The sequence below is a fragment of the Saccopteryx bilineata genome, chromosome 6 (genome assembly GCF_036850765.1).
Source record: "Saccopteryx bilineata isolate mSacBil1 chromosome 6, mSacBil1_pri_phased_curated, whole genome shotgun sequence".
NCBI lineage: Eukaryota > Metazoa > Chordata > Mammalia > Chiroptera > Emballonuridae > Saccopteryx > Saccopteryx bilineata.
In genome coordinates this window covers 156497529-156524779 of record NC_089495.1, presented here as the reverse complement: position 1 = coordinate 156524779, position 27251 = coordinate 156497529, and the positions used below count along the sequence as shown (strand labels likewise).

Genomic DNA, 27251 nt, shown 5'->3' with positions numbered 1-27251 from the left:
AGTAGCAGGCAGGTCTCTCCCTCTCCCTGCACAAGGCTCGGACATGGGGGCTACGGGGATGTTCTCTCAACGTGGGCCAGCTCTCAGTCACATCCTTAAGGGCAATAATGTTCACCTGGAGATGCTAGACAACCTCCTCTCTCTGCCTTTATTCTTCTGTGCCTATTAGAAGTGTTTGTCCAGCATTCACACCTCAACCCACATTCCTTAAACACTTCCAGGACTGTGAAAGACTCGGAGTTTCTGCTGGGTTAAAATCACTTCTGCCATTGACATGAATGTGGGCTGGCCTGGATAGTCTCTTGAGGGCTTAAGAGTATGACTCATCACTGGTGATCTTTGAAAAAAAAGTACTGACACTTCCCTGGAGATGATCACTCTTATCTCCTTGGGATTTACTTTATTCCTGGAACAATGAAAGAAAAGAGAATTGAGCATTTCTGGTCCCTTAGAAAGATGCAGTATTCAGGAGGGTGGGCAACTGTTGGCTCAGTAGCAAGCCAACCTTTACAAGTCTGCCTGGTTTCTGACACTAGTCTTACTCCAGTGACAAGAGTAAGGGGACTGGGATGAGGGGTATTGACTGACTTTTAAATAATGAGTTAGCAGTCTCTGTTTACAAGATGAGCCTTTAAAATAAATCCACATATACACATAAATACGCACACACATATTTTATACATAGTCAACACGTCTGAAACTGTGCCATACTCGTCTACACCTAACTCAGATGGGTGAATTCTCTGTGGTGTGGGTGCCCCGCCTCCCCTGCCCACCCTGCATGGGCACACGTCTGCTGATAATGCAGCCTGCTTAACAGCCTCTTCCTGGAAAGAGTAAGGCCATTCTGTTTTGATTTCGGTAGATAATCTTGTGCCGTGGAAGTCAGAAGGGCAAAACGAAGCAGTCATGATGAGACGCGCTCCTCAGAAATCAGGACACCCCCTGTCAGGTGGTTTTGGAGGAAACAAGGAAGGTGGAAGAATGGCGTGCAATTGTGGGCGCAGAATGGGGGGCAGGAATCCCAGGCACCGCCCACTTAAGCCACAGGACATGGTTCACTTCTCACCAAGCCCTCCCCGGCCCTGGCAGCCAGTGGTTACGGGAGACACGGTATATACATCCTGCTATTTAAAATATATTACAGCCATAATGTCAATACTAACTAACCATATTGGTCTATAACCGGAATTTTATATTTAAAAAAAAAGGCATCCTTTTAAAATGTATAGTGTGTAAAAATGTACTTAAAGGAAAATGTCTTTGAATTGTATTTCTTAGAATTTTAGCCTGGCAAAGTATTTTTTGCAGTGATTGGAATCAATCACTTATTACCTTCGAGTCCCATTTAGGACACTAATAATAAAATCATGGCAATGCATTTTGAGGCTCTAAAAATTTATTTCTTCGTGGTTCTAGGAAGCAGGAAGAACTCTTAAAATCTCTAGAAGCCAGCCAATTGACTTTTCAAAGGGGTAGGGGAGGCGGGGCGGTGGGGAGAGGCATGGACTTCTCTGCGGACTCTTCTGCTTGGAGACCGGAAGGCACCTGACTTTGTCTAGTCAACATCCATGCTGCTCACGGCATCCCCCAGGGGCATCCCAGAATCCCCCAGGGGGTTGGAGGCATTCAGGCTCCAACCCAGACCTACCAGGTCAGAACCTGTACTTTCACAAGCTCCCAGGTGGTTCGTGTGCATATTAAAGATGGAGAAGCACCGCTCTAGATACCAGCTGGAACAAATCTCTACTAAAATGACCAGTAAAACTTGGTGCGTTAAAAAAAATAAAGACTAACACACATTGAGTGTCAGGTTGTGTGCCAGCATTTTCATGGATTGCCTTCGAATCCTCAAAGTCAAGTGAAGTAATGGCCCCAAGTTCAAAAGCTGGGGCTTGAACCCGGTCTGACTCTGAAGCCATTACAGCTCCATGCAGCTGTCCTCTCAAGCCAGCATGCAGAAGAGACAGTGAGGGGGCTTCCAAACAAATTCTGAGACTCATTAAAGTGTACGTAACTGTAAAGAGAGGAAAACTGAAGTGAGGAGATGTGCTTGCCCGGCTCACTGCCTGACGTTCCTGCTAGTGGGAAGGTCAGTCTGGGAGGAGGCCTGGCAGCGGCAGGCAACATGGTGGGGATCACAGCAGGGAGCAGCCGAAGGGTCCTGCGCGTAGTCTGCTCTGGAGGTGTTGTCATCAGCTATGTCGCGAAGGACGCCTGCAAGAGCCTCTCTGACCATGGGCAGGACACTCCAGTATTCAGCACTACCTGTGTCTAGAGGCACAGCTTCAGCAACATCATCTTCCAGATTAAAAACAAGGGGAGGCTCGTGACTCTGTGCAGGCCCCACACTCCCATCACAGGCTGCTGCTCCACCTAGGGAGAGGGCAAGAGATACCCCATCAAAACCAGCTCCAGCCCGCGCTATAGGAGCGGTGACTGGGACTGATTATAAATTAATTCAAACAGGCCAGCTCTGGACAGGTGACTAATTTCACTTTGGGCTGAAGTTACTCAACCTGATAAAAGGTGTCTATGAAAATCCTACAGCTAATATCACACTTCATGGTGAAGATTAAAAGCTTTCCCCTCTAAGATCAGGAACTAAACAAAAATTTCCACTCTTACCACTTATATTCAACATTGTACTGGAGGTTCTAGCCAGAGAATTAGACAAGAACAAGAAATAAGAGGCACCCAGGTTGAAAAGGAAAAAGTAGGACTACTTCTATTTATAGATGAAATTATCATATATAGAGAAAAGCAAATGGACAAAACTCTTAAAAAGCAGAGACTGTCAGCTCTGGCCAGTGGCTCAGTGGATAGAGCATTGGCCTGGCGTATTGACGTCCTGAATTCAATTTCTAGTCAGGGCACACAGAAGTAACCGTCTGTTTCTCCTCTTCCTCTTCTCTCTCTTCCCCTCCCACAGCCAATGGCTCAATTGTTTCGAGTGTGGCCTCAGGCACTGAGGATAGCTTGGTTGGTCTGAGCACATCAGCCTCAGGTGCTAAAAATAGGTTGGTACTTCAGCATTGGCCCAAGTAGATCCTGGGGTAGATGCTGGTTGGGGCACATGTAGGAGTCTGCCTCACTTTCTCCCTGCCTCTCACCTAAAAAAACAAAACAAAACAGAGACTATCAAACTGGGTGAAGCAACAAGAGTCCACTTTATGCTATCTACTATAGCTTGTCCTAACTATAAAGCAAATGAGTTAACAGTAAAAGGAGGAAAATAGATACATCATGCAAACAGTAAGCATGAGGAACTGGAGTGGCTACCTTAGCATCAGACATGTAGTATAAAGATAAAGAGGGAATTTTCATTTTTAAGGAAGACAAAACTAAAGGAAAATAAAAACAAATACACATCCTAGGCCCTGGCCGGTTGGCTCAGCGGTAGAGCGTCGGCCTGGCATGCGGGGGACCCGGGTTCGATTCCCGGCCAGGGCACATAGGAGAAGCGCCCATTTGCTTCTTCACCCCCCCCCCTCCTTCCTCTCTGTCTCTCTCTTCCCCTCCCGCAGCCAAGGCTCCATTGGAGCAAAGATGGCCCGGGCGCTGGGGATGGCTCCTTGGCCTCTGCTCCAGGTGCTAGAGTGGCTCTGGTCACGGCAGAGCGACGCCCCAGAGGGGCAGAGCATCGCCCCCTGGTGGGCAGAGCGTCGCCTCCTGGTGGGCGTGCCGGGTGGATTCCGGTCAGGTGCATGCGGGAGTCTGTCTGACTGTCTCTCCCTGTTTCCAGCTTCAGAAAAATACAAAAAAAAAACCAAACAAAAAACAAAAACAAAAACAAAACAAATACACATCCTTAATGGATAGTAACAACCCTCTCTCAGTAATTGATAGAACACTTAAGCAAAAGATTAGAATATAGATGATTTGAACAATTACTTCCAACTGACATTTATGGAAAGTTATACACAAGAACTACAAAATGCACATTATTTGTTTTACTTTCACATGGTATGTTCACCAAGACAGACCATATGCAAGGCCATGTAAGTCTCAGTCAATTCCAAAAGATTGAAACCTTCTAACTATATCAAAATTAAATGAGAAGTTACAAAATAAGATTGCTAGAAAGGCCCCAAAATTTGGAAATTAAGCAATACATTTCTAAATATGAGTCAAGGAGGAAATTAGAAAAGATTTTCAACTAAATGAAAATAAAAATAAAATACACCAGTATCTGTGAGATGCAGTTAAAGCTGTGCTTAAAGGCAATGTTGTAGCTATAAATGCTTATATTTGAATATAAGAAAAGTTTACAATTAATTATCTATATGTTCACTTTAGGAAACTAGAATAAAAAGATTAAATTAAACTAAAAAAATAAGTAAAGAAAAAAATAATAGCAATAAAAGCAAAAACACTGACACAGGAAACCATAAAGGAAATAAAGCCAAAAGCTGGTCTGTTAAAAAGGTTAACTAAAAGGATGTAGAAATATTATGAACAATTTTATACCAATAACTTTGACAACTCAGATGAAATAAACAAATTATATGAAAAACAACTTACCAAAGCTGATACAAGAAGAAATACAAAATCTGATTAGCTTTATATCTATTAAAGAAATTAAATCTATAACCAAGAACTTTTCTATCAACAAATCTCCAGGTCCAAAAAGTTTCTTTCACAGGTAAATTTAATCAACACAAAAAAAGATACCAGTCTTACACAGACCCTTCCAGAAATTAGAGAAGAAAACATTTCCCAACTTATTTTATAAGGTCAGCAAAACCCTGATACCAAACCCTGACACAGACATTATAAGAAAGGAAAATTATAAACAAAATTTTAGCAAATCAAATCGAGCAATATATATATATATATATATATATATATATATATATATATATATTTAAAAATCACACCTAAGTGATTTATGCAGGAATTCCAAGTTGACAACATAAAAACTGGTGTAATTCACCAATTGAGAGGGTATTGTACAAGAATGCACGTTAATAAAAACGCATCAGATTGTACCATTTAAATCTGTGTCTTGCACTGTGTGTAAAGTTTGCCTTGATTACTTTTTTAAAACATGGAAAAACAGTAAGATACATTAATTCTAGTCCACATACCAAAACACACTGCTTGTTATTCTTAAGGCCACTCCAAGTTCATGACCATAAAATTATATCCTCATCACAGAAGGACACACATCTTTCTCTAATCTAATATATCATAGTACATGTCAATTCATCTAGCTTATCCAAAACCAGGTTTAAGTAATCGGGATGCAGCTTTTCGGGGGTGTAGGGGGAGAAATCTGAGCATGTTTCTGTTCCATCCTATTCAGTTGTTGTCCATCTGCTGAGATGTCAGTGCCCACCCCCACCCTGACTCTCCTGGGAGTTTGATGACTCCTCAGAACAGACGTCCCCTGGGCATGATAATTCCTGTCTGACTGTAATCATTTTCAGCAGTCCTGTTACTTCCTGGTAACATTGATGATTCCAGGATTGTGGTACTGAGGGCTTTCTGGCAGGATCATTACTTCTGAAATTAACTCAGCCTGGGGAAACCATACCTCTTTGATAATGTAATGTAGGGACTGTAATCTAGAAACTTTCCATCTGAAAGCGTAACAATTATCTGACTGGTTTGCGTTTTAGGGTTTGGAGAATCAAAGACTGTTGTGGCATTTTTAATATCCTCCAAGTTCTGAACTCATAGGACTTGTTTTGTTTTTATGCCATATTTTCTTCAGGGTCACTTATTCACACTCGGGGAAAATAAGTTTTTGTTCTGTGTTATACAATTCTTTGGAAAGCTCTAACATTAAATAACTGAATCAAACTGGAATCTGCATCAGGTCCCAGATTTGGTGGGGTTGGGGGGATTTTTTGTTTGTTTTTCCTTCGTTAAAAAAAAATGTGGGCCCTGGCCTGTTGGCTCAATGGTAGAGCGTCAGCCTGGCGTGTGGGGGGCCCGGGTTCAATTCCCGGCCAGGGCACATAGGAGAAGCGCCCATTTGCTTCTTCACCTCCCCCCCTCCTTCCTCTCTGTCTCTCTCTTCCCCTCTCGCAGGCAAGGCTCCATTGGAGCAAAGATGGCCCGGGCGCTGGGGATGGCTCCTTGGCCTCTGCCCCAGGCGCTAGAGTGGCTCTGGTCGCGGCAGAGCGACGCCCTGGAGGGGCAGAGCATTGCCCCCTGGTGGGCAGAGCATCGCCCCTGGTGGGCGTGCCGGGTGGATCCCGGTCAGGTGCATGCGGGAGTCTGTCTGACTGTCTCTCCCCGTTTCCAGCTTCAGAAAAAAAAAAAAATACAAAAAAAAAATGTGTGTGTGTGTATATATATATATATAAATATATATATACACATACATATATATATGTATGTATATGTATATATATATCTTCCTTCTCAGTTGAGATACTGTACCATGTGTACCATGCAATATACTTCAAGGCAACAAGGATGAATGAGCTTATAGAGCTCTGATTTAGAGAGCTAAAAACTAGTGGTAGAAATAAAAGATGTACCTAAATGGCATATATGTGAGAAAAGAATGAAAATAGGGAATATAAAAAATGGAGTCACTTTACTCAAGCTGCTAAAATTAACATTATGAAGATTGAGCCTAAAGAAACAATTCTATTCTTGCTGTAACTAGCCTGGGAATGAAAACTTTTTGAACTTTTTAGCCCTGCATCAATTCCTGGCTATGTATGTGGATATATATTATATATATATATATATATATATATTATATATATATTATATATTATATATATATTATATATTATATATATATATAAACACCAGACCTATAGATAATCTTCTTGTCACTCCCTGAAGGACTCACATATATATTCACCAGACATCTGACTGACCACTGTCTTGGACAAATGCTAAGAATGCAGGACTGATCATTCTCAAGAATGCACTTTTTTACTGTAAGAACTCTATTAACTTTTCTTTCTTCTATGAGACATGTCCGGGTTTTTCCCTAGTTGTGTTCCCAGTTTTCAAATTCTAAGACCCTTAAATAAATCTTTGAGTTTGTCCAACATGTGGCAGAATGTGATAAATGCCAGGTTTCTCCAGGTCTAACACGATGAGGAAAGCAAGAAGGAGTATTGTGATCAAGATGGCATTTGGTGTGAAGCCTTAAAAGCTGAGAGGGATTTTAACTGGAGGCCAAGGAAGAGGACCCTTGCATGTGGAGAAGACTAGAAAGGGAGAGGGACCCAGGATGGAGCGAGGCAGAATTCAGTTGGCAGCAAGAAGCCACTGGAAGATTTCGAGACCCATCCTAGTCAGTATCACATTTCTAAAATGTACATTTTAAGACGGTCACTGAGTGACCCCAGAAGCAGACTTCTGTCAGTTTGCTCAATAGACCTCTAAACTCTATTTTTTGAACCAGTCTATTTATTGTCAAGTAAATCACAATTTCAAACATCTCTAAGCTTCCATCTAATGTTCATCCAAATTGACCTTTAAAGCATAACAATGAAATGAGGAAAGAAAGAAAGAGAGAGAGAGAGAGAGCCAAAATGGAGTCACCTGTGCTAAACCACATCACCAGTCTAAAACTCACTAATCTAACTGCAGTTTCAGCCTCTCCTAGGAGTGGAATTTTAAACCAATCAGTCTCAAATTTCCTGATCCATAGAGTGAAGTAATCTGCAGGATAACCTCCCCGCCCATTCCTTCTCCCAAAAGAAGATGACTGCCCTAAACATAATCTTTTCTATTTCTTTTGCTAATAACTCCCCAGCCACACCTTTCTGCTTATAAAAACCTCCCATTGTGTTCACCTACCTAGTGCTACCTTCTGGTTACCAGATGGGTTGCTGCCCCGTTCATGAATCACTTAACAAAGCCAATTAGATCTCCAAATTTACTCAGTTGCATTTTGTTAACAAATGAAATGTTCTTCAAGTGAAAAGGAACTATACGAATGTGCTGAACTAGCTCTGAGCTCTTTGGAAATTTAAGCAAACCGTAGGAAGATCTTGTTTGCTGCATATTGTAGGTGCAAAGGGCCTGTGCTGGGCCCTTGGGTGCTGAGACCTTCCGCTGTGTCCAGGATTTGGGGTGGGGCACTGTCAGAGGTGCTCGGGGTTTGCCAAAGGAGAGCAGCCCACACTCATCCCCAGAGACCCGAGTCCAGATGGGGTAGGCGCAGGGGCCACTGTCTGGGCGTGCAGGCCTGCACCTCACTAACTCACCAGTGATGTAGAAGGCACTCACCAGTGATGTAGAAGGCCTTGTACTGCCCCAGGCGGACAGTCTGCAGGGCACCATACGCTCCAGCTGCTCCACTGTTGGGGTGAAACAGCACCTGAGGAAGGGTAGCAGGGCTCACTAACAAGAAGACCATGCCAGATGCTCCCTGGGAAGCGTTACTTCCTTCGTCAGCCATTGTCCCTCCTTCCCAGCACCCCCACTATCCACACCCCCCATCCCCACCCCTGCCGAAGACACTGACAGAACACAGGCCTGTGGTCCACACCGGCTCACTCCTGGGAGCCTCTGTGAACTGCTCCGGGTGGGCCACAGCTCTGAGAAGTAAGATTCCTAGGCCCCGTACCAGCTATGTAGTATAATTTGTAGGGTCTAGTGCAAAATAAGAATGAGAGAAACCTTGTCCAGAAAATTAAGAACGTCACGGTGACCACAGCATGTGTGATTCAAACCCAGCACGGGGTCCTTCTAAGTGTGGGGCTCTATGTGAGCGCACAGGTCCCATTCCCAGAGGCCTGCCCTGCCTGGGCTCTGCCCTCCAGGCTCAAGATGGGGCCCGGCACCTGCATCTTTCACAGAGATTCCCGGATTCCAACACAGGTGATACTCAGATGTCTTTAAAGACGGCTTCTTCAGCACCCAGCTGATTTTCTAATCCGCACTTGAGCAAGGATGGCCTGTGCAGGCTCCAGGAGGGGGCCTCACAGTGTGGTTTCTGCAGAGCCTGCGCTGCCTAACCTCTGAATGGAGACGTCCTGGCCTTTGACTCCATCCGCCTCCACTTGAACTGAGAGAATCCTTCCTCAGCAGGGCACAGATGAAAGAATCCCTACGGAATGGAAACACCCAATTCGGGGTTCCCAAGGGCAGGATTTGGTAGAAAATAAGTGACCAGTGTCCTTGGTAGGTTGGTGGGTTTGGGCTGGAAGTGGGAGACCGCCCTGGTATGAATCATGACCAATATATATCACTGGAAAGGCGCTTACGTGATTCAAAGTTTCCATGGGACTAAAAAAAAAAAAAAATGAGAAACATCTGTTGGATCAGTAAACAGCTGTCCCCCCAAGTTTCCCGGCTCTGAGAGGATGTGGAGGGTGGGGCTCCTCCCACACCTGCCTCTTCCGTGCTGTGCTGTGCTCTCGTGACAACCTCTGCAGTTCCCCAGCCAGCGTGATGACAGCGGGCTCCTTCCAAACAGGAAAAGAAGTCGTAACTCAAAACCCTCACTTCTTCCAACCCTGCAGGAAGCCAAGCCTCTCACCGCAGGAGGCTGTTTGGTTTCCTTCTGGTGAAGGCAGGAAGTAGGAGACTTGGAAAGCCTATTGTCAACTGATCTATGATGCACTCTGACATCCAGAAGATGGGAGTCAAGGTCCGCTAATTCAAATCATTGACATTGCGTCTCAACAGAAATTCTATAGCGTGGGCTGGAATATTTATCCGCAGTTACCAGAGGTAACTTCCACCATCCAAGAGGAAGCTAACTGGGGGATGGCTCACTCTCAGGAACGGAGATGGATTTTGGAGAAGTTGTGTACGCCTTTTTTTTTCCCCTGCTTGCAGCAGGCTGATTATAGCATTCTTGTTTATATCAACATAGGAAGGAGGTTGGCAAATTTACCCATGAATCACAGCTGAAAACATTTCCTCTGCAGAAAACGCCAGGTCCAAATTTCAAAGACAAAACTATCTTCCGAAAACACATTGCACCCTCTTGGGTGCCTTGCTTACCTGTTTGCTTTGCGTTATTCTGTTTTGTATTCAAGTATGCAATCATTGCCTCACCTTCGGTCCTGGAGGCTGGTGCCTACGTCACCTCCCCAGCAGGAGGCCCTCCTATCCCATGGGTGGGGGTGCACAGCTCATCTCCAAACATGGCCAGCCCCTCACCAGGCACTAGGGATGGTGCCTTTCACCACCAGGGGCCTCCCTAAGAGAGGTCATCAGCGTTCCAGACACTAAAACCCAGCTCCCGGTTCTTCGATGTATGGCCTCCAGAAATGTGCCAAGCATTTTAGGACCTACAGCAGCCCCAGGCTGGTTCGGGTTGGGCAGCAACAGAGCCATTAAGCAAACCTTCCCTTTATTGACAATGTTTGGACTTGGTCATGGCAACCTGGGGCTCAGAAGTGACTTGACCACTGGGGACATTAAGACCTCCCACTTCTATCTGGGAGATGGGTCACTACAAAGTGGGAACTGGGTGCCAGGCTGTGTGCACCCTCCCCTACCTGCTCCCATCTCCCACCTTGGGGCGGCCCTCTTTGCCAGTATGCAGACCTATCAAGATCAGAAGCAGAAGGCTCAGCAAATGCAAGACCATGCAGCATGGAGTCAGCGCTCTTAGTTTCGGACATCTCCTCCCACCATGTCCCCAGCTGCCGATGAAGTGACTAGTGAGAAGACCACTCGGTTTGAAACCAGTAGCCCATGAATTTGCCTGTACACCTATCAAAAAAGGACCTGGGAGGGTACTAAAAAGTGAGTGGTTCTGTGTTACTTCATTTGCAAAATAAGGAAGAGCCCAATTGCTCAGATCTATTTGCATATTGTATTGAGATGACTATCTAGGGGTTACTTGGAACCATCTGAAACCAAAATGGTTTTCTTGTAAACCAACTCATTTCAGAATCCTTGTAAGCCCAGGACATACCTATGGGTGAACACAATTAAGTTGCGCTTATTTAAAAACACGTGTGTATATATGTATGTATATCTGTATAATCACTCATAGTTTTACCTCCTGGCCTTCCTTCAACAAATCAGACATGATTTATTGTAGTCTCTTCAGTAGCTGCCCAGAAAAGACCAAAGCCAAATTCCGAGTAAGGCTAACAACTGCGTATGTTGCCCTTAAGATCCAAATAATCTTACAGCCAGATTCAAGGACATTGCTGCAATCCGGTGCCCTGGGAGGCTGGGTGTGGCCCATAGGTGTCTGCATCTGTGTGCTTTTTCACCTGAAGATAATAGCCGTAGCAGCTTCTGACATACAGAAAATTGTGGGGATTTCCACCTGGGCTATAGGGTGCGGTTAGAGAGCAAATCAGCCCAACTCCAGCTGCATTGCCACATTCCCATGAAAAGCCCAAACGGTGTTGTGGCTTGTATTGGGTCCTCCTACCTAATCCCTGGCCCAGCCCCGCTGGGCACCAGACCAGTCACTGTTGAGCCCTGCAGATGGGGCCTCCATGAGTCTGCAGACTTGAGAAAGACTGCGAGCTTTCTCCCTCTGAGAACGGAAGTCAGTGAGAAGGAGCTGGCTTCCCCAGGCAACTGACAACATCAAGGAGACCACAGTCCTTGAAGCACTTCCTGGTGACCCCAATTTTTCTATTAGTAGCCATGGCAATAAACACTCAGAAGCACCTCTCCACTGACGTCCCAGATAAGCCCCCAGGGACACATGTTGCAAACTTCCAGCCTGAAAGGAGGAAACCACCTTCCTGCTTCACTGCTGCTCTGGAGCAGGGCTTGCCAGGGAGGGTGTGCAGCTCCCCAGGGTCAGACACTCCTCAGAGAAGCAGTACCTCTTCAGGGGCCACGCCGGGCACCAGCTGACAACACCTAGGCACTAAGGGGTGTTCCCAGAAGCACCGATCACCCCCTCAGGCCCAATGTGCTGGCTTGCTGGGGCTGGCTGGGTGGGAAAGGGCAGCTTCAGTAACTGTCACAGTACATTTGAGCAGCATCTGAGTCACTTCCATGTGGCCCTCAGTGAAGACGTAAATATAAATAGACCCTTTGATGTGTGGGTCCCTAACTGAAGAGCCCTGTGCTCACAGAGCCTTACAAAGGGGGTTTCTGGTTCCTCCATCCTCTTTCCCTCCCCCAACTTCCTCTTCCCCTTCTGGAGAAAGGAAAACCTATGGAAATGACAGGGAAAGGCCAGCAGGCTGGACGTTTCCTGGCTGCGCTGCAGAGCACCTGGGAGAGGACACTGGGTGCGGGAGGCACAAGCTGAAGCCCACGTGGGGGCTGCAGAGCCTGGCGCTGGGCCCTCCAGGAGCCAGGGGACGGTCCCAGCCATCCAGGGTTCTCTCACTGGGGATAAGCACCAATGTGGACCCACCCTCAGCAAACTATTAGCCATCAGTCTGGATGGACAAGCTGGGTTGATTACAGAGGAAGAGGAGGGGAGCAGGAAGAGAGGTTGTCTCAGAGGAGTCACCCCCAGGGTTTCTTACATGGGGTCTGGAGCAGCTCCTCGCATATATTTTCTGCACAAAGGCGACCAGGCCCCGGGTGAGAGGTCAACCTTGCAGAGCCCGGGTGGGGTACGCATCTCCTCCACTTACCCTGTGCCCAGTCTGCGACCTGCCAAAGAGCACCTCAGAGGCATCCAGACCGTCAAAGCGTCGGCCGCGGGGTAAGGTGGCCCCAGCCAGGGCTACCACAGTGGGGAAGATGTCCAGCACGCTGCACAGAAAATAAGACAGACTTGGCCCAGCTGGTTCCGGCCTCTCCCCACCCATGCTGTGCTCAAGATGTCCCTGGCCCAGCCCAACACAGCCTGGCGGCCTGCTGATGGCCCGCCCCCTCCACCTACCTCTCCATCTTCCACCTGGGCTTCTGCTCCTGCAAGAGGCAGGACAGCCTGGTGGTTCAGCATCCAGGCTCTGTGGCCAGGTGCTGCCTGGGCCCCCACCCCAGGGCTGCCACCTCTCTAGGTCCTCCCGGCTTCAGTTTTCTCTCAAAGGGGCATAACAATAACAAAGGCGTGGAGGAGACACTGGCTCTCGGAAACTGCTATTCCCTGGGGCACCCCTGCCATTCTACCTGGCACCAAGCAGGCCAGGGCCACTCACTGAGAGGGAACAGCGTGATGAGTGCCTGCAAGAGAACGGGCACTTCTTTTGTCCCTCCCCGGTTCTCTGTGTTGCAAACATCTAGTCTTTGTTTAGAATCCCGTCACATGTGAAACATTCCATCTTGTTTAATTTAGCTCTTTTTTCCCCATGACAAAATAGAAAATGTTTTTGACAGAAAAAAGTAGCACCTCTAGACACATAAAGGAGAAAACAACACAAACAGCCCACCACCCAAAGACAGCCACTGTTAAAATTTTGGTGGTTTTTTCCAGATCAGTGGCGGTGCAGTGGATAGAGCATTGACCCGGCATGCTGAGGTCCCCAGTTCAAACCCCTGAGGTCTCTGGGCTAGAGCGCAGGCTCATTGGCTTAAGCACAGACGTGCCAGCTCAAGCCCAGGATCATTGATATGATTCAAAGGTCACTGGCTTGAAGCCCAAGGTCGCTGGCTTGAACAAGGGGTCACTGGCTCGGCCTGAGCTCCCCAGTCAAGGTACATATGAGAAACAATCAATGAACAACTAAAGGGACACATTATGAGTCACTCTCTCCTCTCTCTCTCTCTCTCTCTCAAAAAAAAAAAAAAAAAAAAAAAAAAAAAAAAAAAGGTAGGTTTTGTTACTGTGATTTTTTTTTTAACTCATATGGTACAATTTTTCTCCACTATAGGATACACCTGTGTCCAGCCTGCTGTGCTCAGGTCAGAAACAACTCTTCAGCAAGAACAGATAGGCTGCCATTCCAACAGAACTGTCAATCAGGGGCCAGGGCAACTGAGCATCCTTGGGATTTGCTGGAGTCAGGAGGGCAGGGCCACCATGAGGTTGTACTTCCACGGGCAAGAGGTTCTGGTTGGCCTGAGGCTGGACACAGCAGCAAACTTCCCACTCACTCAGGGGGAGGCCTGGAGGGCTCTACCTCCCAATTTTCCCACTGGGCGTCTGGAAGGGGCAGGGGCAGGGGCAGGGGAGCTTTTCCCTCTGAAAGGGCCTGCAGGTGGGGCTTGCCATGCGGCTCCCCTCCCTCTACCGGCCGCCAGCTCCTCTCCAGGGCTTTGCCTACAACCCCAGGCAGAATAACACTACAGAGTGTTCCTGATTTGCCTTCTGCCTTCACAGTCCATGGAGCTGGTGGCTCCTCTCAGGAGAGAGGCGCTCCAGGAACTGGCTTTCCACACTGATGGGGCTTCAAGGAATGCATTGTAAGCACTTGTAGAGGACAGCCCAGCCCAGACGCCCGTCTGCAGCCCAAGGTTCCTGCCACGGCTCAGGCCGCGCAGAGACTGCAGTGCGGCGTGAAAAGGCCGCCGTGTGGCTACAGCTGTCTGTCGGAGCTTTCTCTAATGTGTGTCCCTGCGAGAGGTCTGCGTCACAGATGGGTCAAATCCAGGAGCAAGAGGATCTGTGTTAGAGTTTGGAATGCATGGAATACTTTCTTTTTCCACTGTATCTCCCCCTCCATGATGAGGCTGAGCGTCCTATTTATACAGGGCTAAGTCTAATGTTCTCGGAACCCTAGTGTCTCAGAGTTTACCGGGAGCCCCAGAGGAACACGCCCACCCAGGGCACAGAGAAAATATCTGGCCCCTGAGAAAAGCGACCAGGGGTGTCTCTGGTGACTTGCTGATCCTAGAGCTGCTTGGCCAGCTCAGGCTGCCAGCAGTCCTTGCTCATGTAATGAGCATGGGGGAAGCCAAGCCCCCGGGGTCCCCCTGGAAGAGGAAGATATCCCCCCGGGCGTGGACAGTCCCAGTGCCTCCCCAGGCCGGGCCGAACACAGACAAATCTTTGGACAAACCATCGGCTCTACAAAAGCTGCCAAAGGGAACCCAGCTGCTCCCAACTTCAAATTTCACCTAGAAAATGGGTTCTGGGAGTCTTAAAACCTTGAAGAAAGAAACAAAAAGTAACCCCCAAACTGACATTTTCAAGTTTCCGCTCTTCATTTTGATGCTGGGGGCAGAGGCTTTGGGCGGGGCCTATGTTCTGACTTCCATGGGACCTCAGTGCTATGGACTTCACAAGTCCTCCCCTTCATACAAGACACCAAAAATTACACATCACAGCAGTACAGGCGTAAAGATGCATCCATAGGACCTAGCCAGTTGGTTCAGTGGTAGAGCATCGGCCCAGCATGTGGATGTCCTGGGTTTGACTCCTGGTCAGGGCACACAGGAGAAGCATCCATCTGCTTCTCCACCCCTCTCCTCTTGCTTCTCTCTCTCTCTCTCTCTCTCTCTCTCTCTCTCCCTCTCTCTCTTCCTCTTTCTTCTCCTCCTACAGTCATGGCTCACTGGAATGAGTTGGCTCCAGGCACTGAGGATGGCTTTATGACCTCTACCTTAGGTGCTAAGAAGTGCTCAGCTGCTGAGCAACGGGAGCAACACCCTAAATGGCTAAACAGCAGCTTTAGCTGTTTTTCAAAAGAGATTGTTTCAAGTCCTTCACACCATTCTGGTCACCATGTACTTGCCCCACTAATCTCAGAAACGGAGTCCTCTGTTCTGAACAGATGGAGGGCTCCCCACTCAGATGCAGAGTGGATCCTACACCTTTTTATACATAAAGCTCTGGTTCTCAGCCAGCTTGAACCTGCCCTCCCAGGGGAAACGAAGCTGACTGGAGATATTTTGATTATCACAATGAAGGGTGGAAGTGTGACTGGCATCTAATTGGTGGAGGCCAGGGATGCTACTAAACATCTCACAATGCACAGGGCAGCCCCCCATAACATAGAATGATCTGGCCCCCAATGTCAACAGCATGAGGTTAAGACACCCTGCCTTCAAGTTTGAGGTTCATGGCCTGACCTGTGGTGGCGCAGTGGATCAAGCGTCGACCTGGAAATGCTGAGGTCGTCGATTCGAAACCCTGGGCTTGCCTGGTCAAGGCACATATGGGAGTTGATGCTTCCAGCTCCTCCCTCCTTCTCTCTCTCTGTCTCTCTTCGTTCTCTCTCTCTCTCTCTCTCTCTCTCTCTCTCTCTCTCTCTCCCTCTTCTCTCTAAAAATGAATAAATAAAGAAGTTTGAGGTTCAAGGCCCTCAAACTTGGGCACGTGGGCTGCCCAAGCCCTGCCCTCCTGAAGGTGGGTCTGCTTCTATGTGTCAGGGGCATCTGTCCCCAGAGCAATGCTTGACCTATAGTTGGACACAACAAAAAAATTTGATAAATAAACAAATTACATTCTGTAACTGTGTCACTGGGCTTTGGGGTCAGGGCGTGTGCAAGGCCTTTCTTAGATCTTATTTTATCAGATGGGTGTACCCCGGAGTATGCACTGGTTATCTCTAAAAGGGAACCAATGGCATTAGTGTGGATCTCTTCTCCCCTGTCCCCCGCCCCTCCACACACGAACACACTTTTAACTTTTCTGCATTCATGTGAATACTTGTATCAGCTCATCTGCTCCCTGGTGTTGATAACTCCTCGGGGCTACCACAATACAGGTGAAGCGACTCTGACTCTGGAAGATCCCTTCCTCTCAGGTGTGAAGCACTTAGAAGAGACATAAGCACTCTGGGTGGGAGAAATGAGCTCCCCAATTCCCCAGGAATTGTTAGTAACAGTTTCTCCTCAGGGCTGACCCTGAGGGAACCATGGAAAATGGAAGCAGATACACAGTGTCCTGTCCTAGTAGTGAGGACATTGCACCCAAGTTTGCATGGGTTCACAGGGGAAAACAGCAAGAGGGTGCATTCTAATGTGGACAAACTGTCCTGCTACACACCAAAAAAAATTCTGCAAGGGCTGATACAGTACATCCACGTTGCCCTGGTAAAAATTCCAGGGGTCCCTCATGCAAATGTGACCTTGTACCAAGACTCACTTCCTTCGGTCCCCAAACTATCCCCTAAGTCAGTTGTCACCTCTGAGGCCCTTGATGTTCAACAAGATGATGCAATTTTATTCACAGTGCCGTGGTAGACTACAGGTGTAAACACCATTCTCAAATTAGAAGCACGTGCTTGACGTTGGGTGATGTAACTTGAGAGATGGCTGGGTTATTTGTGCATGTGCAGCCCAGCCTGCAAACACTTGGCCTGACTTTCATGTACCAAGTCAGCCCCATAAAAAGCAGCCTGCCTGGCCCTCTTCCCGGCCAGCCTGACATCACAAGACTCCAGCTCCTTCCTGACTATACAGGGCTGACCCGGAGTCCTGGGGACCCACCGGCTGCCAGGGGCGGTGCCTTCCTATTCCATCAGAGTTGTTTACCCTTCCTCCCCCCTGGGCTTCAGGTTCTCCCCTTTGCCTACCCCATCAGGTCTGGGGGTGCTGATGGGGCCTGTGATGCTTGCTTTGCTCTACTAAGCTGTGTTCTGTGGGGCCAGCACCCATTTGGCTGCTGATGAAGGATCTGTGGAAATAGTAAACGAGTCTGACAACAGACCAAAACCTCAAGCACAGAAGGTCCCCATTGTCAGTGAAGACAGGGCAGAATCTTGTCTGAACGAGTGAGGCGTCCCCACTACAGACTATGTTATTGCTTTCAGAATGGCAGACTCATAGTCAAGTCCTGTGCCAAGGAGATGGCCTCCTGGACCCACCTTAATAAGGAGCTCGGAGAGATGGTGAGATGTCACGTTTACAGCTGCCCTTCTAACAAAGGATGTGCCCGCTGACCCACCTCACTGCAGAGGCAGGAAGAACGTCCATGTCCTCACCTAAGGGTCCATTTTTTCCCACCAGCCTGCTGGTGCCACCCCTCTTCTCCCCCCTTCTCCCCTCCAGGAACGCTGGCATCACACAGCCCCCCTCTGGACATCTGCCCCCCCTCCAAGGATGGAAGCACGGTCTACTCCTCCGTCAGCAGGAGCCAGAGCGGAAGGGAGACGCCGCTGCCGCCTTCTCTTCTGCACACACCTCCACAACGCGGCACCAAGGCCAGGAAACCCACCCAGGCCCTCCTCCCCCAGACAGGAACCCAGACAGCCTGCAAAGACTCCATCGGGCTATTGCTTTAGCCAGCACATGGAGTGGCCTGCGGGCAGGTACATGCAGCTAGTCAGCACTTGGACCTCTGGGAGAGCGCCTGGGAAAGGCAGGTGGACGGTGAGGTCCTTTTTGCTGAGGTCTCTAACCACTCAAACGTCCATGATTTTCTTGCGGGGGTGGGGGGAGGACCCCCAACCTGTCAAGGCAGTTTGGGTCTCCTACCTTAACAAGGCAGTGCTGGTGACATTGAAGGGGATGCTGCCAGGCCAGTAAGCCACAGCCGGGACTCGGTGCCCTCCTTCCCAGGTGGTCTGCTTGGCTGGACTTCCCCCTGTGAAAGGAGGGGAGGCAGTTGGTTCTTTGGCAGTGGCCGCGCAGGTCCTTGCCTCACCTCTGAGCTCTGGGACAACAGTCCCTTTTCTAAGAGGGACTGTTCTCGGAGAGACTCTCTGAGAACTTCTGATAATTACAACAAAGGTGACTCTTTTCAGTAACCAGCTGTTTTCATTCAACTAGTCGATATCTTTCAATACATGCTTTTGTTTTACTGAACTCAACCTATGCAGTAGTTGTCTTGGTCACTCTTTAGTGAATCGTGTCACTTTATTCTCCTTGTGACACTTTTCACACTCTGCACTCTCTGCTCTATCAACTTGCTTATCGAGTGCCGTCACACCGTGAGACTTCATCAGTCCTGCGCACCCAAGACATAGGCACTTCGCATAAACTTGTTAAATAAGTGAATTTGTCTTCCTACTGATCATAACGTGATTGTCTGTTTAGGATGAAAAAAAAAACAAACCCAGCTGTTTGGAAACAGAGAAAGGCGGACAGTTTCCCAGCTGTTTGATTCCGAACACCCAACACTGGTCTGGCATGGAGTTTATTGTTGCAGTTTGCTTTGCTTTGTTTTTCCTTGAATTGATGAGTTGTTACGATGTTGTGGAGACAGCATTAGTAATAGCTGCGACCTCTTGCCTCTCAGGGGGAGGCAAGAACAATCTATGTGCAATCTATGAATTTCCACTTTGGTAACTAAAGGAATTCTTTCTGTAACCACTAAGTCAAAAGTGACCACCAGTATAATGATGACCAGCGGGCTGGAAGAGATGAGGTCATGTTTTATGGAAACATCCTGAATACATGCTGCCTTGAATTAACCATGACCACCCCCACCACTCCCACATACACCCCACCCTCATCCTAGTTGAGCCAAGGATTCCACAATGTTAGCGTGTAGGAAGCCCTGCCAAAGCAAATGTGTATATGGCTCACACACACTGCGGTCATGCAACTTCCCAGCCGGGCTGGTGTGCATATGAAAGCGACGGTGACGAGAAGGAGGGGGCAACAAGACCAAGGTTCCTGCCACTCTGCACTCAGACCGAACCTTTGATGTTCCTGGCCTGGCACACTGCACCGGAAATGCTCAGCATTCTTGAGATTTTCTCAGAACCAGCTTTGGAGTCCCCCAAGTGTCGAAGTGAGAAACAAAACACAAAACAACTCCCCTCCTATATACTGTTCACGTTTAGGGGTGTGGCGTCCTCCAAACCAAGTGGAGTCGTGCAGGCTGAACGGGAAGCTCCTTGGCCTGGTCCAGGAGTCCTCAAATACTACGTTCTTCCCGGCAACGGCCACACCTGCCACAGATACACACAGAGCCCACTCCCAGTTATTGACGCACATGGAAAGAGAAGCCAGACCCACAGAGAGCATGAAACACACTCCCACGTGGCCTGGGAGTGTGCATGACTTACGCCACCACTTAAGGACAAAGAGCAGAGCAGAAGGAAGTGTCCAAGCTTGCACGTGCTAGGGCTCTGCATTAATCCTACCCCTAGGAGGGGCATTTATGTGGAAGCCTGGGGGGAAGGGATAGGTGGGTGAGATACAGAATTGGTTTATTTCTATGTCCATGGTGCACAGAATTCAGACAGGTGTGCGTATCCTTCGAGTCCAGATGCTAAGGAAATGTGGAGACATCGGTTCCAAGAAATAAGCTGCTGGTTCTGAGAGTCGGCCAGAAGGCAGGGCGAGTGCCCGCGCTGGGCAGGCGGGGCCCCACTGTCGGCACAGGACTTGGTCTCTGCCTCCGGGATGATCCCAGAACGGTACACTGGCCACTAATTAATAAATATGCTAATTGGTCATCACTACTAGGGGCTCTGCTTGTTTGCTACAAGCTTTCAAGTTGCTGTCTTCAGGCAACGGACTTCTCATAAGTCATTTTTCAGAGAAAAATATTTCAATATGTTCTCCTAATTTCAGCAGCAGGTTGAAAGCCGAAGGGGTTGGATGGAACTCAGCCAGTTACAAAACATGGATCTGTCCACCAAGTGGAACAGTCCACAGGCAAAGATCCAGAATCAAGGGACAGAGAGGAAAAGGCTGGCTGGGCGAAGCTCCTCAGTGTGTCCACTTGAGGGTCTATGCCCTCTGTGTTGTCAAGACTGGCCAGCTGTTCCTGGCTGCACCTTGCACTCTGGCTTTAACAGAGACAGTTATTGATCCCAGCCACGCCCAGAGACCTCGGACTCTAAAGCAATGTATCTTTAAAAGTGACCAGTGTAGGTAAGCAATTATAAAAATCTATACCCTTCACAGCGTGGACCCTGTCTTAATTTGAATTCCAGTATCTCAGTTGGCACTTCTGGGGGTGGACAAAGTTTAAAAATCACACTAGTATTCTCCTGGGTGCCCAGGGTTGCGAGTCTCATGATCAGGACGACAGTGCTTGTTGTGGTTCATCCGCACCAGCAAAGGCCAAGTCCCAGGACAGCAGCCTCCGGTCCACCAGAACGCCTCAGGGATACATGCTCCTACTCACAGCTACTCATTTCCAGTTAAACACAGTAATAACAGTAATGACATTACCTCCTATTTATTGAGCATTGCCTAAGGGTCAAGGCAAGCACTCCCACACATAACACTGGGGGCTAACCTACATTATCTCATTTAATCCTTATGACAACCTTGCGAGCCAGGTGCTCATTAGACCCATTTTTCAGATGAAGAAACTGAAAAGGGCCCTGGCCGGTGGCTCAATGGATAGTGTCGGCCTGGCATACGGGCGTTTTGGGTTTGATTCCTGGTCAGGGCACACAAGAGAAACAACCATCTGCTTCTCCTCCCTCCCCCACTTCACTCCCTCTTCCCCTTCCACAGCCAGTGGTTCAACTGGTTTAAGCACGGCTGCAGGCACTAAAGATAGCACCTTTGGAAAGTATCAGCCTTAGGTGCTAAAAATAGCTTGGTACTTGAGCATCTGCCCCAGACAGGGTTGATGGGTGGATCCCAGTTGGGCTGCATGTGAGAGTCTATCTCACTATCTCCCATCCTCTCATATAAAAAAAAAAAAGAAAGAAAGAAAAAAAGCTAAAAAGCTCAGAGAGGTTAAGTAATCTGTCCAAGCTTATACTGATAGCAAACGCTAGAGCCAGGATTTGAATCCAGGTCTAACTACACAGCTAACACTCTCACCCATTAGGTCTTCTAGGACAGTGGTTCCTGCCCATCCCTGAATGCCTATTAGAATCACTAGGGGAGCATTAAAGAAATACCTATGCCAAGGTCCCTTTCCTAGAAATCATGATTTAACTGGCCGGGAATGCGCTCCTGGTGCCTTATGGTGAAGAGCACCTATTCCTAAAGGAGGGCAAGGGCAAGATCAGAAAGTGGCCATCATGCCTTTCAAAATTAAAGGTGGCTTGCTTAAAGGCTTTAATCACTGTAAAAAAAATAAATAAGTAAAATAGAAGGCTGGATAAAGAAGATGTGGCACATATACACTATGGTATACTACTCAGCCATAAGAAATGATGACATCGTATCATTTACAACAAAATGGTGAGATTTTGATAATTTTATACGGAGTGAAATAAGTAAATCAGAAAAAACCAAGAACTGCATGATTCCATACATTGGTGGGACATAAAAACAAGACTAAGAGACATGAACAAGAGTGTGGTGGTTACGGGAGGGGGGGGAAGGGGGAAGGAAGGAGGGAGAGGGGAAGGGGGAGGGGAGGGGCACAAAGAAAACTAGATAGAAGGTGACGGAGGACAATCTGACTTTGGTGATGGGTATGCAACGTAATTGAATGACAAGATAACCTGGACATGTTTTCTTTGAATATATGTACCCTGATTTATTGAGGTCACCCCATTAAAATTAATAAAAATTTATTTAAAAAAAAATGAAAGGTGGCTTAGTGCTTTTTTTTTTTATTTATTTAGTGGGAGGTGGGGAGGCAGAGAGACAGACTCCTGCACTGCATGCGCTCCAATCGGGATTCACCAGGCAAGCCCTCTATGGGGAGATGCTCTGCCCATCTGGGGTGTTGCTCAGCAACCGAGCTATTTTAGTGCCTAAGGCAAGGCTATGAAGCCATCCTCAGTGCCCAGGGCCGACTTGCTTGAACCATTTGAGCCATGGCTGCATGGGGAAAGAGAGAGAGGGAAAGAGAGAAAAGGGGAAGGAGAGGGGTAGAGAAGCAGATGGTTGCTTCTCCTGTGTGCCCTGACCGGGAATCAAACATGGAACTTCCACATGCCTGCCAATGCTCTACCACTGAGCTAACCAGCTAGGACCAGCTTAGTGCTTTTAATCATGGGTTTTTATATTGTCCACACCTTTACACCTTTAAGACACAGGACCATAAATATGAATCTATAAGTTATAATAAGAACAACATCTAGGTCCATAGATTAAACGTCTATGTACTTTTTGATTCCCAAAGCTACTTTGTTGGTTTAGATAAACCATCAGAGTTTAGTCAGTGGCCCTGGCACATGAAAAGCCTTAGCTGGATGTGGCTTTCCGTTGAGGAAAGCATGCCCTATGGCCATGAGAATGCATTTCAATGCACTTGCGGTTAGTTATGACTCTAATTAAGGCACAATCTCTTACTTAAAGCAATAAATATTTAGCCTCAGCAAACAAAGTATAAACAGAACTATGATTCATGAGTGTGATTCCTTGTTTTTCCCTGGCTACGGAAGTGAAGCGGCATCCCCGATGCGTGGGCACAGGGCAGGCGAGGAAGCCTCCCGTGGCCTGTGCTGAGGAAGAGCAGCCTCTCCCGGAAAGGACACAAGCGCCACATTGCACGGAGTCAGAGAGATGGCGTCCGCAACTTTTCAGTGTGGGAGAACCACTAGGAGAACCCAGAGGTTCTGATTTACTAAGTCCAGGGTGGAACTGTGATTCTAGGTGATTCTAGGTGGTCGGAGGGCCAGTTTAGCAAGGTAAGGAGGTGTCTTTGGAACCAGGCAGACCTCGGGACTAGCTTCAGGGCCACCCCTTCTTACTGTGTGACCTTAGGCGGAATTCTTTTTTTTTTTTTCTTGTGACAGAGATAGAGGGAAAGACAGAGAGGGGGACAGATAGGGACAGACAGGAAGGGAGAGAGATGTGAAGCATCACTTCGTTGCAGCACCTTAGTTGTTCAATGATTGCTTTCTCATATGTTTATTGATGGGGGACTACAGCAGAGTGAGTGACCCCTTACCAAGGCAACAACCTTGGGCTTTAAGCCAGAGACCTTTGAATTATATAAATGATCCTGAGCTTGAGCTGGCATGTCCATGCTCAAGCCAATGAGCCTGCGCTCTAGCCCGGAGACCTCAGGGTTTTGAACTGGGGACTTCAGCATTCCAGGTCGATGCTCTATCCACTGCACTGCCACTGGTCTGGAAAAAGCCAGCAACCTTGGGCTCAAGTCAGCAACCTTGGGCTCAAATCAGCAACCATGGGGTCATGTCTATGATCCCGCACTTGGGGAGGAATTCTTTTTTTTTTTTAAAGAGACAGAGAGAGAGTCAGAGAGAGGGATAGGTAGGGACAGACAGACAGGAATGGAGAGAGATGAGAAGCATCAATTATCAGTTTTTCATTGCGACACCTTAGTTGTTCATTGATTGCTTTCTCCTATGTGCCTTGACTGTGGGCCTTCAGCAGACCGAGTAACTCCTTGCTCGAGCCAGCGACCTTGGGTCCAAGCTGGTGAGCTTTGCTCAAACCAGATGAGCCCGTGCTCAAGCTGGTGACCTTGGGTCTCGAACCTGGGTCTTTCACATCCCAGTCTGACACTCTATCCACTGTGCTACCACCTGGTCAGGCAGGGGAGAAATTCTTAACCTCTGTCAAACTCAATCTTCTTGGCCACCAAGTGGGGAAAATGACTGTACTCGTCTCACGGGGTTGTGGGGAAAATCACAGGAGAGAATATATATGAAGTTTGAAGCGAGGTCCTTTGGCATCGTGTCTGCCACAGAGGTGCCAAGCAAATGCCATCCAAAAAGAAACAAAAGATAGCCTACGGACAGAGACGAGCAGATGTTGCAACCTGTCAGCTCACGCACTGAACTTAGTGCTCTGACATTTGCTTTGGTGTGGGTGGGTTGTTTTTATTTTGTTTTGTTTTTAAACTAACTTCAAAGGCCATTAGGACCCTGTCTCCAGTTTACTGGATCCCTGACACAGCCCAAAGGGATGACACGGATATGTGTTCATTTCTGTCACTGGCCTGGCCCACAGAGGTGTCCGTGTTTGTGACTCGGGTAGGAGAACATGCCTGTTCTGAGAAGTACACACGCTATAACCTTCTGGAGCAGCAGGCTTCCTTTCTAAATATAAGTACTTGCCCTTGCCAAGGATGCCCGTAGTGTACTGGTTTTCTAGAAACAAAGGGCAGCCAAGCTGGTGTTGGGACAAGTGACTCTGGCTGGCCTGAAGTGGCCTCAAGTGTGATGATGGCAACATAACAACCTGGTGGCCAAAGGCCCAAAAGACACATAATTCGACCTCCACTGGGTCCCCACCAGCTGGCCCTGTCCCCAACTAGGGCCAACAGCCAACATGCCTTGAGCGCTGCTCCCTCCCCTACCTCACCTCTGACCTTTCTTTACCCCTCCCCCTCCCCCACGCTGGACAAGAGGCCCAGGATGCCAGCCCCATTCCTAGTGGGAAAGGTTATGCAACAACCTGATAGCATCAAATTACAAACAACCAAGGTCTCCTAGAAGGCAAGGATGCCAAATTCAACAGAATGTTTCCTCATCACCCAGGGGGAGGAAGGAACAGTTCTGCTCTTCAAATAAAACAACAACAAAAAAGAGTTTCCAGACAGAAGAGCAACTGGTTAGGGGACAAACAAGGTGTTGGTTCTGTTCTGTGTAGGAAACAGGTCTGCAGGGGCAAAGACAGGGACAGCTGTTCTGAGCCGGCCCTGAGCTGGGACTGTGGCCTTGAGGTCAGTAGTGGGCAGGCAGCTCATGTCCTCTTAGGCCACAGACAGGGCCACTCTGGATTGGCCCCTGCCCTCTAGCTTGGCTTCTCCTCACCCCTGCAGGGCACAAGCCAAGCCCTCACTACTGCACGGGGTGAAAAGATGACTTCCAGGAGACGCTGCCTCATCCCATCAGCTGAGCAAGGCGGCTTGGCCAGGAAAGGAAAGGGAAGATGGGGGGGGGGGGCTGAGAACAGGGGAGGCGGCGTGTGGCCTGACTAGCGGGCTGGCTGGGCTGCAGGGAGGAAGAAGCAGGGCTTTGAGTACTGTTTGTCCTGCTCCACTGCAAAAACACTGTCTTCTCTCTTTCATCTGCTCTCGAGACTGGCCCCCTTACAGCAGGATGTGCAGGCATCCCACCAATGAGGAACCTGAGTGAGGAGGAGCAAATGGTCTAGTAGGACCACCAGCTCACCTCCTGACCTGAGCCCCTGGCTATAGCTCTTCCACGCAGGGCTCTGTCTGGTTTCCCAGAGCCCTCAGCAACTTTCCGGGCAGAGAGGTGGAGGAAGGGTACAGAATAGTTGACAGCAAGCTGGTCTGGAGAGTGAAGAAAATGGAAGTATTTACCCCTCAGCAAAGTTTGCCTTCAGGATATCCTGAGAAAAGAGGAAAACAGATCTAGCCCAGTGCCATCATGATTCACGGGCTCTGCCTGTCACTCCGACAGCATATCAAGCTGCAAGATGTGGGCAAGCACTTGCCCCAAAAGAAGCGCTCTCCTGAGATAGCTGACATCAGCTTCTAAGCAAAGTTTTCCATGTAATCCATGTCTAAGAAAGGTATCCATGTATTATTTACATAGGAAAACCTCTTTCAGGGTGTTTTCTGGTCCTCTTCCAATTCTTCCATTTGTGGGGTACCTCCACTTTGTTTCAGCCGGGAGTGAAGAAATGGAATTTTGTGGGGTCAGTGAAGGCCAAACACAAAGCCGAGTGCCTCGCAGGCAATAGCCCGGTGGGCCCTCCCAGTGGTTCTGTGAGATGGGTCTGCCACCCACATCACAGAGGAGAAGACAGGCTGACAGGGAGCAGCGGCCCACAGGTGCCAGTTCCTAGGCTGAGCACGGACGCCGGCCCACAGGTGCCGGTTCCTAGCTGAGCACGGACGCCGGCCCGCCCGGGGCCTCCAGGCCATCTCCTCTGTCCACCTCTGCAGTCTGCTTCCCACGGGCTGAAAGGGATTCAGACAGTCACGGGGGCTAACGACATTTCCCTTGACCACCACGGGGTCCAGAGAAGCGAAGCAGGTTTTCAGACAGCTAAGCAGTCAGTCAGGTAGAACAGGGTGTGAGTAATAACAATCATGTGGGAGAAGAATGAGCCAGTGAGGGCCAAACAGTGTGACCTCCTGGATCAATGGCTGGCCTTGAGAAAAGCTCTCTACCCTGCCTGGCCTCAGTTTCCTCATTTGACCAACAGGGTGGCTGGATTAAGATCACTGAGGTGTCCTCCAACCCTGGCATCCTTTGAATAGGCGGATATTCCCAGAGACCCAGTCGCTTGGTTCTCTCATTCATCACAAGGCTCAGTGGAAGCAAGTGGAAGCTCAGTGTCGTTGCTATTCCTCTCACTGACATTAGAGTGGTCTTTAAATAACTGAGCAGTGTGCCAGGAGGAGTGGGCGATGTGGAGTAAGTGTTCAACACATACAGTGCATAGGTTTGCTCTCAGGGTGATGAACACGTTAGGGTCTCGGCAGAGGTGACAGTCGCACAACCCCGGGAATGAATGTGCTAAGTGCCTCTGAATTGTATGGGTTAGAATGGTTAATTTTATGTTACGCGAATCTCACCTCCATTTTCAAAACTGAATAATGTCACTCTCACTCTTTTTTTTTTTTTTGTATTTTTCTGAAGCTGGAAACGGAGAGGCAGTCAGACAGACTCCCACATGTGCCTGACCGGGATCCACCCGGCACGCCCACCAGGGGGCAATGCTCTGCCCACCAGGGGGTGATGCTCTGCCTATCCGGGGCATTGCTCTGTCGCGACCGGAGCCACTCTAGC

The 27251-nt window shown here is 48.4% G+C and overlaps 2 protein-coding genes across 19 annotated transcripts in view; one reads left to right on the top strand and one right to left on the bottom strand.

The window, feature by feature from the left end:
- The window catches only part of WIPI1 (WD repeat domain, phosphoinositide interacting 1), a 34094-nt gene extending 32713 nt beyond the window's left edge, over positions 1-1381 (top strand). The window contains exon 13 of the mRNA XM_066236154.1: positions 866-1381. Coding sequence (XP_066092251.1) covers positions 866-913 — 48 coding nt within the window. The 3' untranslated portion in view covers positions 914-1381. The remainder of the gene's footprint in view (positions 1-865) is intronic.
- Positions 1382-1529: 148 nt separating this feature from the next.
- Positions 1530-27251, bottom strand: part of ARSG (arylsulfatase G) — a 102380-nt gene continuing 76658 nt past the window's right edge. For 7 of the 18 annotated variants that reach the window (XM_066236133.1, XM_066236137.1, XM_066236134.1 and 4 more), the window contains 6 exons: positions 19457-19595; positions 18175-18276; positions 15826-16014; positions 12504-12624; positions 8212-8302; positions 1530-2376 (listed from right to left, as the gene is read on the bottom strand). In XM_066236133.1, the coding sequence (XP_066092230.1) occupies positions 2063-2376; positions 8212-8302; positions 12504-12624; positions 15826-16014; positions 18175-18276; positions 19457-19595 (956 nt within the window). In that variant the 3' untranslated portion in view covers positions 1530-2062. Of the gene's footprint in view, positions 2377-2397; positions 3114-8211; positions 8303-12503; positions 12625-15825; positions 16015-18174; positions 18284-19456; positions 19596-27251 lie in introns of those variants that run through there. The other 11 variants (XM_066236144.1, XM_066236145.1, XM_066236146.1 and 8 more) reach the window with 7 other exon arrangements.